The sequence below is a fragment of the Pituophis catenifer genome, unplaced genomic scaffold, assembly GCF_029215685.1.
Source record: "Pituophis catenifer annectens isolate HBS135680 unplaced genomic scaffold, rPitCat1.0.hap2 SCAF_7, whole genome shotgun sequence".
NCBI lineage: Eukaryota > Metazoa > Chordata > Lepidosauria > Squamata > Colubridae > Pituophis > Pituophis catenifer.
Genome location: NW_027256887.1, coordinates 74,613,301 through 74,626,890, shown reverse-complemented (window position 1 = coordinate 74,626,890; position 13,590 = coordinate 74,613,301). Strand labels below are relative to the sequence as shown.

The 13,590-nt window shown below is 43.4% G+C and overlaps 1 protein-coding gene across 1 annotated transcript in view; it reads right to left on the bottom strand.

Annotated features, from left to right (window-relative positions):
* Positions 1 to 874: 874 nt before the first annotated feature.
* The window catches only part of IPO8 (importin 8), a 50,832-nt gene continuing 38,116 nt past the window's right edge, over positions 875 to 13,590 (bottom strand). The window contains exons 21-25 of the mRNA XM_070946796.1: positions 11,537 to 11,757; positions 8,499 to 8,704; positions 6,827 to 7,051; positions 5,744 to 5,860; positions 875 to 1,923 (exon numbers count right to left, since the gene is read on the bottom strand). Of these exons, the coding sequence (XP_070802897.1) occupies positions 1,829 to 1,923; positions 5,744 to 5,860; positions 6,827 to 7,051; positions 8,499 to 8,704; positions 11,537 to 11,757 (864 nt within the window). The 3' untranslated portion in view covers positions 875 to 1,828. The remainder of the gene's footprint in view (positions 1,924 to 5,743; positions 5,861 to 6,826; positions 7,052 to 8,498; positions 8,705 to 11,536; positions 11,758 to 13,590) is intronic.

Genomic DNA, 13,590 nt, shown 5'->3' with positions numbered 1-13,590 from the left:
ACTGTTTGTCTGAGAAAGTTTAGGCTCCTATAAAAACTGCTTTGGAGAAATGTGGAAAGTTTGCTAGTGTGTTATGGAAAATAGATGTCTTTGTTTATGGAGGACAGAAGCTCAAAGACGATAACCAATGTCTTTTGTTTTGAGATAGACAGCTGGAATACAAAGATTCAGTCCGTTGTCCTCAACAACATTTGTGCAAGATAAGCCACCGAATGTGATCTTATTATGCTCTCCTATACAAACGTGGGCAAACGTAAGTCAGGAAGGAAGGAAGGAAGGAAGGAAGGAAGGAAGGAAGGAAGGAAGGAAGGAAGGAAGGAAGACAGACACCTGCAGGCACTATTGTATTATGACCCAAGCTGTGCCTTTTGGGAAGCATGTATGCAATGTCATGACCCATATAGAAAAGGGGGGCTTGCATAAGTAACACCATATGCATCATTTGACTCCTCTCTCTCCTTTGCTCCCCTGTGGTTGCAACTGGAAAGGAGGGAAACAAAACCAAACTCAAGTGCTGGGCAAAATATGCAATTACTGAAAGTTTAAAATCTCACCATTAATATGGCAAAAAGAATGATAACCCTGTAACTGAAACACTTCAAAGCAACAACAATACAGTACAAAGTTGATTTAACCATTTACATAGTCCGCAAGCTCATGACTGAGACGACACAAAATCCACAACAGCACTGGGAAAAGCTTGGGATCCACATTCAAACAGATCCAGAGTTGAAGATTAAATTCTGTTAAAATTCAGTGCTTTTCAAAAGTGTTTTGGAGAACACTGAGATTTTTTTTCAGATGGTCAACAGTGGCAGAAGAAAAGGAAAAAAAAAATCCTGCTCAGTTACTAATCTTGCTTTACAAAGTGGGATTTTCCAGATGTCTTAGGATCGAGACTCCTAGTTTATCTTAAACCTAATCCCAACAGGGGATGATGCCAGATTAAGGCCACTATTCTTGGCTATGTAGGGCGAGAGTCTTCATAGGCCAGACCATGGTCCAAGGTAAGCAGAGGGAGCACCTCAAAAGGAATCCATCGACATGCAGATGGATTCCATGGTAAACAAGGAGGATATTTTGCAAAGTTTGGAGAAAAAAAACAAAAAACAAAACCAACCCACACAAAGCCTGACCACTCTAAAGAAGAATTTAAAAACAATTCACCATCTGGTAACAGCAGTGAATGCGAAGACGTTTTTTTTTTATAACTCAATGAGGCATGATGAAGAAGCCAACACATACGCAGGGATGTTAACAACGGTTTCTATAGTTAACTGTAAAATGTGGTGACGGGCACAATACAGCCATGATTTCTTTAGAGGAAGTTAACACAAGAGTATGGAAAGCAAGGTATGAATTATGACCTTTTCTATGCCCTTTCTTTTCTTTGAAACAAACAATCAAACAAACAAACAAACAAACAAATAAACAAAAAGCATTGCGTTCCAAAATTCTTTTGTTGGGCAATCCGTATATACAACAGAAGGCACTGTTATCCATAGGACCCCTTCGATTTCACACGGCAAAAACCTGAGAAGTGCAATTCCATTCGGTTTCAAATAGCTGGTTCCCCCCTTTTCCTAAGGAGAAAGAAGAGGGGACAGATGCTTTCTTTTCAGTCCAACAACTTATAAAAATACCCACAAGGATTTATACATTACAGCAGCTGGTTAGAAAGAATGTCTTAATGAGCGGGGGGGAAGAGGGTCAAATACTGCCTTTTCCGAAGGAGAAAACTTGCAGACCTCTTGATTATATTCCCTGTTCATAAGTCACATTTTTTTTTTAATAATGAAATGTTTTTGTACAGTTCTTTAAGCTCTTTTCAGTTGCTTCCTGGAGCAGTGCCAAAGTTATATCCAGAGACCAGTCCTTTATTATCAAATGGGAAGCCCGTTTGTTGTTCTATCCTCTTTGACTCTAAATTGAAAAGAAACAAATGAATATTAAGAGACAGGCTGCAAGTATATCTTTATGCGCTACCAATGCCACTTCCAATTTCTTTTTAAACAGATACGATAATGATATGCAATTTCTGAAGACCCTCTAAATATGAGGAAAAGTCATAGCTCTTTTAAGAAGAAACATGGAGCCATTTGAATTCCCCGTTATAGATACTTCTAGATCAATGGAATGGAATGGAAGGTATGGTATGGTACGGTACGGTACGGTACGGAGTAGAGTAGAGTAGAGTAGAGTAGAGTAGAGTAGAGTAGAGTAGAGTAGAGTAGAGTAGAGTAGGATAGGATAGGATAGGATAGGATAGGATAGGATAGGATAGGATAGGATAGGATAGGATAGGATAGGATAGGAGTTGGAAGGGACCTTGGAGATCTTCTAGTCCAACCCTCTGCTTAGGCATGAAACCCTACATTTCAGACAAATGGTTGTCCAATCTCTTCTTTAAAACTTCCACTGTTGGAGAATTCAAAACTTCTGGAGGCAAGTTGTTCCACTGATTAATTGTTCTAACTGTCAGGAAATTTCTCCTTAGTTCTAGGTTGCTTCTCTCCTTGATTAGTTTTTATCCATTGCTTCTTGTTTTACCCTCAGGTGCTTTGGAGAATAGCTTGACTCCCTCTTCTTTGTGGCAGCCCCTGAGATATTGGAACACTGCTATCATGTCACCCCTAGGCCTTCTTTTCATCAGACTAGACATACCCAGTTCCTGCAACCGTTCTTTATATGTTTCAGCCTCCAGTCCCCTAATCATCTTGGTTACTCTTCTCTGCACTCTTTCCAAAGTCTCAACATTTTTTTTTACATCGTGGCGACCAAAATCGGATGCAGTATTCCAAATGCGGCCTTACCAAGGCATTATAAATTTATTTAACATCTTTGACTTGCAGAAAAGTTTTGAAAAAAATCATGCAGGTAGAACTAAATACTATTTCAACCTTCCCACATCTGAGCATTCTTTAAAGAGGCAGAGTGAGCATCCAGCATTTCTCAAGTCACTACCATTGTTGGAAATTCTAGGAACTGAAAGGAGCATGAACCCATTGGGACAATCCCAGAAAAATTGCACTTGTTCCACATACTAACTGGGCACTGGGAGGTACATTTAAGTGAACCTAATAGAAATCATGCCTGGTCAAACTGCAATAAAGCAACACGTGAAGTTCCAAGTCAGAACATTTTTTCCATCCCGCCCTATTTTTCCCCCCCACAATGGTTGACCAATAAGCTAATCCTTTTAACTTGGTGTTGTGGCCCCGCCCTCGGAGCCTGTCCCATCGGAAGAAGAAAGCTCCGAGCATGAGGAAGAGGAGTCAGCCAGGCCTCCCTCTCCAGGCCCCTCCCCTCTGGCACTGTCTCAGGTGCCGGCCGAGGGAGAGGAGATTAGCAGGGAGACAGGTGGCTTGGATGAGAGTGAGGGAGAGACATCATTCCTGGACGCACGCCTCCGAAGGCGTGATAAACGATTGCAGCAGCTCAGGAGGCGTGCTAGGGATTAGAACTGAGTCACTGGACCACACCCCAGAGACTATATAATAGAGGGTGGTGGCCAGTGATCCTTGTGACGAACAAAAGTAAACCTTGGATAGTCACTAAAGCCTCGTCCGGAACTGCTGAGAGGGATATTTATTGTTGTTAGACTTTTGGACACTGAGTATATTATCTTTCTGTTTCTGTGGAAATAAAGCACTTGGAAGACGGTGTGTATATCGCTGCCAAGTTGGAGATAAAGACCTGGGTGTGTTCCAAGTGCTTCCTTAACCCTCGGCTGGCTGTGTTTGTGTGTGTGTGTGTGGACGGGGACAGATCACTTGGAATGTCAAGAAATTTACTTGGAAACTTAGAGCATATGCTGTATCACTGAACTGTAACTCCAGAATGAATATTTAATCTATACTGAGAAGTAGCTATGAGGCAAAAAACGCCTCACACACATTTTTTTAACAATTGAATACATGGAATGTTTAAACATGCTGCGTATTTAGATTCCCTGCATCCTTCTAAAGCTTCTTTGTCGCTTCTTTTGGAAATGGTGATAGAGGTAGGTAGCAGTGTTGGGTTTCAGAATTTTTTACTACCGGTTCTGTGGGTGTGGCTTGGTGGGCGTGGTGTGGCTTGGTGGGCGTGGCTTGGTGGGCGTGGCAGGGGAAGGATACTGCAAAATCCCCATTTCCTCCTGATCAGCTGGGACTTGGGAGGCAGAAAATAGATGGGGGCAGGGCCAGGCAGAATTTTTACTATCAGTTCTCCAAACTACTCAAAATTTCCACTACCGGTTCTCCAGAACTGGTCAGAACCTGCTGAAACCCACCTCTGGTAGGTAGTGAAGGGTTGGGGGTGGGAGGTTTAAGGAGAACAGGTTTGCAGTGTCTCCCTAAATCACTATTGCCTGCAGATTCCTATATTATATATAGCAGGGGTGTCAAACTCAAGGCCCGGGGGCCAGATTTGGCCCACGGGGCTCAAGTCACCACAGGTGCCCCTGACTTGAGTGATATCGAGCTGGCCACGCCCACCTTGGCCCTCCGAAGTCAAACATAACCTTGATGTGGCCCTAAATGATACCCGTGATATATAGGAATCATACGTACATACTACATATGCCCTGTCTCATCGGAAAGAGTTTACTTCTTGACTATTAGACAGCTGTGTCTAAAGGAAATTAATGCTCAACTAGACTTGTAAGCATCTTACAATAAGCTCTCCCTGACACCCAACCTCCACAATGTGAAACTTCCTAATGGTGAGGACAATTAACCAGTGGAACGGTTTGCCTTCAGAGGTGGTGGGTGCTTCACCACTGGAGGTTTTTAAAGAAGAGACTGGACGGCCACTTGTCTGAGATGGTATAGGATTTCCTGCTTGAGCAGGGGGCTGGACAAGAAGACCTCCAAGGTCCCTTCTAAGCTCTATTCTGATTCTGACTTACTGTGGATTTCATCATTTTGCTTCCCGAAGCTTCTGCTCTCGTTCTCTTAAAAGGAGTAAAAAGTATGTGGGCGTGCCACCCCACACCCCTCAAAACTTCCACATGAAACAATATCCTATATATAAAAAAACTTCTGATAATGGACGAAGATAAACAAAACTAACTTGGGACAATTTAGATCATTGATGGCTAACCTTTTTGCCATCGTGTGTCAGGAGCATGGGGAGCGTGGGGGGGTCGCACGCACGTGCCCACACCCATAATTCTATGCGCCCCTCCCCGGCGCATGCAAGTGCAATCTCCCCCATTCCCCCAGCTCCTGGAATGTGATGGCCCGGTAGGACCGTTTTTCTCTCTCCCCAGGCTCCAGAGCCTTTCTAGGAGTCTGGGGAGGGCAAAACTGGCCTCCTCCCCTCCTGAGGCCCTCCAGAGGTTGGAAATGGCCCATTTGCCAACTTCCAGTGAGACTGTTTCCAGCCTCTGGAGGGTCTCCGGGGCGGGAGGGGAAGGCTGTTTTCGCCCTCCCCAGACTCCTAGAAAGGCTCTGGAGCCTGGGGAGAGAGAGAAATGGGCCTTCCCCACCACCCCCTGAGGCCCTCTGGAGGCAGGAAACAGCTTGTTTCCCTACTTTTGGTGGGCCCAGAAGGCCCGAAAATTAGCTGGACGGCGCTTGCATGCGCCCCAGAGCTGAGCTTGCGTGCCCACCGATATGGCTATGCATGCCACTTGTGGTACGCGTGCCATAGGTTCGCCACCACGGGTTTAGATTATTTTACAGGGCTGCAATAACTGAGAGTTCCTGTTGATAAGACTTTTGATTGTAAGCTTTCTGCAAACGTTCTTGCAACAGACCTGCAGAGTTTCTCCGGAGTTCAGCTAATGCACAGATTTCCTGCAACTGAGTCTTCTGATCAGTACTGAGTGGTGCAGTCAACAAATGGTACCAGCCAGCATCTCGGCTTTGTATAGCTGAAAAACAGAATATATTTCTTTCGAGAGACATGCGACTTGCCAAATTCCCAGTCTACATCGTTAAATCACCATTTTCTCAAGCACAGAGAGACCTACTTTTAAAGTGAGCATACTGAGCCGAGGTTTCTGCTGTGTGTGTGAGACAGACAGTTTTAATATTCTTAGCGATCGATCTCCATTAACCGTTCAGTTCTTCCAACAGCTTTATTTCCTGAAACATGAATTCCTTTATAAAGAGTATTATATCTTGCTGCCGCTCTTAAGTTCTCAGAGCACTTAATTATAGCTTTGGACAGTGAGATGGGAAGTGTAATAAATAAAATAAAAATAAACAAATTATGAAGGACAAATAAAAGTAGCAAGTTAGCTGGGAGATAAGGATTTACCCAAAGCCAGCCTCTGAGATTCATAGCAAGATTTGAACTTGAGTTTCTAATTATGATTACCCTAAATATAATAGACTTACGTACATCTGGCTGATGATTGGCATTTAATGAACTGAGGCTTGTATTGAATACTGGTTAATCTTGTGCCCCCAAATAGAAAACACTGGAATCCTCTAGATCACGGGTGTCAAACTCGTGGCGTCGCATTGCTGTCCCGTGACATTTTGCGACATTTTTTCCCCTTTGCAGAGCTGCGGTGGGCGTGGCCTATGTGTGACGCATCCGGCCTGCGGGCTGCCAGTTTGACACCCCTGCTAGATATTGCTGGCCTCCAATCTGTCTTCAGATACAATTAGCACTGTTGTTGTATTTCAATAATTATTATTGAATTATTATTTCAATAATCCTGCCAATGCTACAGGTTTTCCACTCCTGATGTAGGGGTTATAAAACTAATGTTATACAACTAATTAAAATTAGTTGTTCAAATCAGCTGGGTTTTTTTTTAAAAAAAAACAAACCCTAAAAATAATAGTAATCTTAGAAAAATCGGAAGTACTTTAATAAACGTCTATACCTAACAATGCTTGTGTGAAGAACTGATATTCATCCACACCATCTTCTAGATCGATAGGAGTGCTGAAGCCTTCTAAAGCAGTTTCTTCTAATGCTTCATCATCCCAGTCTTCATCATCGTCATCATCATCATCGTCATCCCCTGTATCACCACCACCCCCGGCATGGTTCTCCTGCATGTCCTGATTTGCTTCATTCACTTCCTCTTCATCACTTGGAATCTCTTCTGAAAACATGTTTTTTTTTTAAAAAAAATCAAGAACAAAGAAGACAAGGAAGACAAGGAACCAAAAGCAGAGTTTCAAAATCAATGACTCCCCCAGGGAGTACCCTATGAACAAACATTCTTTAAATTACAATCTTGGTAAAGGTTGATCATGAAAACAAAATGGGATGGTTTTTTTTTTAACTGAGGAAGGCTAGTTTTTGGGAAAAGTGACTTCTGATTAATACAATCTGAAAGGATCACCAGACTCTTTCGAAATAACTTTTTCTGGAGAAAACTAGATTGAGGAGTATATCAGGTATGCAGTTACGGGGACACACTTGTCCTTAAAAATAAGGAGAATATTTTTGTCTCACAGCTGAGGGAGTGTAATGGACTGGTGTTGTAAGAATAAAGTTCTAAAAAGAAAAAAGAAAAAAGGTTGCAGTTAAGAGAATAACGTCTTGGCTAGTTTGATCTAAAATTTTCCTGTAGGGGAAAGTGCTTGGGAATATTCAAAACTATTTGGAAAATGCAAATATCTTCCCTCTAAGATTCAAGTCAATCTTGAGCCATCGTGGTACAGTGGTTAGAATGCAGTATTGCAGGCAAACTCTGTTCTCTAACAGGGGTTCAAATCAGTGGTGAAATCTAAAATTTGTTACTACCGGTTCTGTGGCCGTGGCTTGCTGGTGGGGGTAATGTGACTGGGTGGGCGTGGCTAATTTTTTTTTCTTTTAAAACCATTTTACCTACAACCTCTTCGGCGAAGAGGTTGTAAAAAAATGCTTTCAAAAGGCTCTGACAATCCCAGCTGAGTTGCCTGATTGGCAGAGGCTTTTTTTCTTTTAAAAGCCTCTGCCGATCAGGCAACTCAGCTTGGAACGTCAGAGGCTTTTAAAAGAAAAAAAGCCTCTGCCGATCAGGCAACTCAGCTGGGATCATCAGTTGACGATCCCTTTGACGATCCCAGCTGAGCCGCGCGATCATCAGAGGCTTTTTTTTTTACTTTTAAAAGCATTTTTTCAGCCGAAGAGATTATAGAAAAAATGCTTTTAAAAATGAAAAGAAAAAGCCTCTGATGATTGTGTGGCCCAGCTGGGCATGGGGGGGGGGGAGGGCAGGGATTTTTGCTATCGATTCTCCGAACCACCCGTCTCCATCGCTACCGGATCGGGCAATCCAGTCCGAACCGGGAGCATTTTACCCCTGGTTCAAATCCTTCAATCCTGACTGACTCAAAGTCGACTCATCCTTCCATCCTTCCGGGGTGGGTAAAAGGAAGATCCCGATTAATATGCTGAGATTGTAAACTGCTTAGAGAGTGCTTTAAAGCATTACGAAGTGGCATATAAGCCTAACAGCTATTGCTATTGCTATTGCTAAGCACAAGTGAAATAAAATTATAAGTAGCGTGCTATTAATAAATGCTGATCACAAAAGCCAGGAAACTGTTGTTTTCTCATACCACTATCTTCTGCATCATTCTTTTCGGCTTTCCCATGCTCTTCGTGTTCTTTATGTTGCTGGGTGGCGCACATTTGTTTTAGCCCCAGGAATAGGAGGAGAACAGATGGGACAATCTGGGCAGCCACAGCGTCTACTGCAGGGGGTCGAGACGGCAGTCCCATAAGGATGCTCAGTCCGATGATGCACATCTTCCTGTCATGAAGCCTGGATGTACACAATTCACTAGTGAGAATTAATCTTCCCAACAGAATAGTGTCAGTACTTCAACCTGCATTTACTCTAGTGCTGACATAAGAAGGAGAAGAGGGGGCAGCTGGCAAGAGGACGCTTGACTTCTCACCTACTTATTTTCCCTGAAGATAATGTCCCCTAGGAGATGAGATGGGAGGGGGGACATTCCTGGGAGCCGAAGTACTAGATATGGGGAGAGTGATTTGGAAGAGGGCCAATGGGACGCTGAGAATTGGGGAACGGAAAGGGAAGGTTTGGGGTCAGGAAGTCAGTGCTGGCTTCGTTTGGAGTCATGTTAGGATGTCGTGCTCAATAAATAGGAGTTTTTTCTTCAAAGATTTTGTTTGAAATGCATTTTATTCGAGACAACCACGAAACTTGACAAATAGCTTTCTGTAAGTTAGGGGAGGATTGTGAAACATGAGGTCAGAAACATCGATGGATACTCAGTTGAGAAGGTAGTTACAGAGCCATGATGGCGAACCTATGCAGCTGGCTTGCAGAGCCTTTTCTGTGGGCACGCGAGTCGTCGCTCAGCTCAGTTCCACTGCGCGTGCGCGCGCGCCTCCTGCCGGCCAACTGATTTTTGGGATGCACGGGGGGGGCAGGGCGCATGGGGGGAGAGCGTGGGAGGGGGATCGTGCACGCAGGGGGGCACATTGCATTATGGATGCCAGCACACAGGTGTGCTATCATGTGCACACGCACTTTCGGCACATGACTAGAAAAAGGTTAGCCATCAGTGTTATAGATGTTGTGACTCCGACCCCCGAGGCCAACTTATCGGAGGGAGAAGGCTCCGAACATGAAGGAGAGGAGTTGGCCAGGCCTCCCTCTCCAGGACCCTCCTCTCTGGCAATGCCTCAGGTGTCTCCCGAAGGAGAAGAGATTGGCCAGGAGCCAGGCATCTCCTCGCAGTCGGACAGTGACAGAGATAAGTCTTGGCTGGATCCACGCTAGAGTCGGAGAGACAGGCGCACGCAGCAGAAAAGGAGCCGTGCCAGAGATTAAGCTGAGTCACTGGACCACACCCCACAGGGGATAAAAGGGGGTGAGGTGGCCACCCAGGCTCTGTGACGGACAAAACTAACTACTAGCAAGTCACATTGTATCTTCGAAACAACGTTATCTGCCTTGGAGTTAATACGGACTGGACTTGACAATTCTTGAACTATGTGTATCTTGTTTGGGTTTATCTGTCGGAGGAACACCCCCTCCCTCTATGAGTAAAGTTCTTGGCAAGCAGCTACTGGGTTGCTGCCAATCCTCTTATCGAAAGAATTTGTTGTCTGCCAGTTTTATTTAACCCCTGGATATCTGTTTGTGTGCGTGTGTGAGACTGGGACAGAACAATAGAGGCTCTTACGGAGAATCCTGAATGGATGTCCCTGTCATTTAAAATCCACTTGGAAAATTCTATTCTAGGCTTTAGCTATATCATTGAGAACAATGAGGCCCTGGTCACAGCTCTCTTAATGACACTACCACAATACTCTTTTCCAAAGAGACCTACCATATTCAATTAGGGTCTCTTTTGCTGTTTTCTTTAAAAGTTTTTGATTGAAAATATTTATTATCCTGTATTTGTTATCTTTTTTTATTGATTGATTTTATTTTTCTTGGTGTTGCTTAAATGAAGCATGTGTGTGCAATATAGTATATGCACACACTATATATTCATACATATAGATATATAGATATGGATTATATCTATATTTATATCTATCTATATTTGGGCACAGATGTTCAGGTCCTCATTTAATGACCGCTTGCTCGGTGTTGGTTCAAACGGTGCTCAACAAATGGTGTTCACAACCCTCGTCCTTATGTTGGTTGCGTCACTGAGTTCATGTGATCGACAATCAAGACTTCTTTGCAAGCTGCATATAAGCAGTAGGGAAGCTGGCATGGCAACTACACGATGTCATCTTAATAACCTTAATAACAGCAATCGGAAGTGGAATTTCCATTGCTAAGCAATGATATGGGATCTTACTTGACTGAATCACTTAGTGACAGAAAGTCCAGTTCCAATTACCATCATGAGGTGAGGATTATCTGTTTATTTATACACACACACATATGGATACTTACATAAACTAAAATTATTATTTGTTAAATATGTGAATATATGCAGAAATTGCAAAGAGCAAAGTACTGCTTAACTACCAGATATCAGCCAAAACATTCTGATTTAAATTGAAGCAACAACAGAAATTTTGGGCTCAATTGGAATTGTAAGTCGAGGACTACTTGTACAAAGTAATTTACTTTTTAAAGACAAAACATATATTTAGTGTCACATAAAATCAGTAACAAGTGTCGATGACAAGTTGCCCAGCTAATGAAACTCATCCAATTCCCTATAAAATATGTGTATTAAACCAACTGCAAAAGTCTCCCATATTAAATGCATGATGGTTTTAAATATCTTGATTTAATTTAGCTAGATTATGTTAATGTATGTGCTTTCGCTCTGAATTTGACATCACAGCTAAATTCAAGCAAAATGAAGACTTCAAGCTGTAGCTCCGTGCACTGAATGCCACTTGGGGAGGGGAGGGGGGGAAAGTAAAATCATCACTATTCATATGAAGTAGGGCTCGTGAGAAAATATTACTCCGAAGAGAAACATATCAATTCTATTCTTTTATGCTGTTCCAAAGGTTACTATGTGGTATTTCGTGCTATAATAGCACACCTTAGGGCAGGTAGGAAAGCAAGACAATCCTGGCATTTCCTCTCAAGGTACGGACTCCCAAAGACCCCAAAGGTGTTGAAAAAGAGAGCATCACACACACCTACCCAAGAAAACAGTCTGTATCATTCATCCACTGGTTTATAAACTGCGCAGTGATAGGCTCTGGGTTATGAGGAAACCGGATGTTTTCCAAAGTGTGCAAAAGGAGCTCGGGGTTGTAGTAGAGGGCAGCAATGGCAACCTGGAGACACATGGTGCGGAGCTCGCTGGTTTTCACCCCTCGCGTTAAGCGCTCAAGCACAGCTTCTACAAACAGGGGGATGCACTAAGGGGAGAACAGAGATATGGGGAGAAATAAGTGGAAATATTTCAGATATTGAGTCTATTCAAAACACAATTCAGCCCTCTCCTTGTTGAAATCAGTTACAATTCTGTTTTCAAAGTACAGACTTTCTTAAATGACTTTGAGGGATATATTCCCTGTTTCCCTGAAAATAAGACATCCCCTGATAATAAGCCCAATCGGGCTTTTGAGCGCATGCATTACAATAAGCCTCCCCCCCGAAAATAAGCCCTCCCCAAAAATATTTAAATGCAGAACTGGAAATCAGGTAAGACAGCAAGAGGGGCCCCATCTTACTCCACGCGCCCCAAAATAATAAGACCTCCCTGAAAATAAGGCCAAGCGCTTATTTCAGGGTTCAAAAAAATATAAGACAGGGTCTTACTTTCGGGGAAACACAGTATGTTTTGTAATACTGGATGGGATACTGGCTACAGAATTCTCTTTGCTAAAAAATACCCAGCTGTTTTTCCCCTTTCTTTCTCTTTTTTTCTCCTCTCTCTCCTTTTAAAGGCACTGTGATAATCGCTGTTGGGATTTATTGCAGGAAATACCAGAAGCAACAGGAACTGTTGTGTAAGATTGTCAGAGGTCAGGAAGTGAAGTAGCACTCTCCTTTTTGCTCCACCCCATGGTTAGGAAATTCTTTTAAAAGGGAAAAAAGGGGCACGAGGTAGAACAAACCAAACTCTTCTGGTTATGCAACCTTAATTAACACCTTTTTTTTTTTTTAAATACAACTAATATTCATGTAATATAGGCCAAACCTAGCACTCCTCATTTAGCAATCTCATGTTCTTTGTCCAGATGTACTGGACAATATAATCCTGGTTATATATAATGTGGATTCAGGTTAGTAGCTACTATATCCCAAAACAACTGCAAGCTCTAGGTTCTCGTGAACCTCTCATAGCAGCATTTGGGTTTCATTTTCAAAGCTTGAGCACCATCTGATGGGTGAACGCAGAAAATAAATCCCTCCTCATCAAATGAAGAGCAAGGGGTGTGGGTAGGAAGCCTCCAACTTCTGACATCCCCAGTTCTTCCCCTAACAAGGTGACTAGTTCTTTCCCTTATTTGTCCCACAGTCTCCTTCACACTTTCAACATCTTCTCAATCTTGCTGATTATCTAAGAGCAGTAAGGCACTCTTTAATATATTCCTCTGTATTAGTGATGGCAAACCTTTTCAGCACTGAGTGCCCAAACTGTAACGTGCGTGCATGTGCTGGAGAGCTGGAAAGCTGAAGACAAGCTGGCCAGAGTGCATGCGTGCGCTGGCCACCTGGTCTTCGGGTTTCCGGCGCTCGCATGTACGCCAGCCAGCTGCTCTTCATGCACACTGGAGCACCATCAATCCAGGTGGCTGGTACATGCATGCCTGTTTTCTGGCTATTTTTGGGCCATTTTTCAAGCCGTTTTCCAGTGCTCCAGTGCCCGCAAAGACCAGCTGGCCGGCGCACACATGTGCACCGGAAACCAGAAGAGCAGCTGGTGACAGCACGCGTGCCCACAGAGAGGGCTCTGCGTGCCACCTCTGGCACGAGTGCCATAGGTTCGCCATCCCGGCTCTATATATTCTCTTTCAGGAATGGTTTAAGAGAACAAGTGACACTCCTCCTATTGCCTAGAGACCCTGAAAGAGAATCCATTACCATCTTTGGTACAAGCATGGTTAAAAAAAGAGCCTATCGAATTCCCATCCTCTGTAGCGCCCAAAGCTAAGCCATGTTTTGGGAGTTTTCAACGGCTTCCACTTAGCGTAACTTTCAAGGGCGTCATGAAACAGTTCCACTGTGTTTTGCCCTCTAGTTAA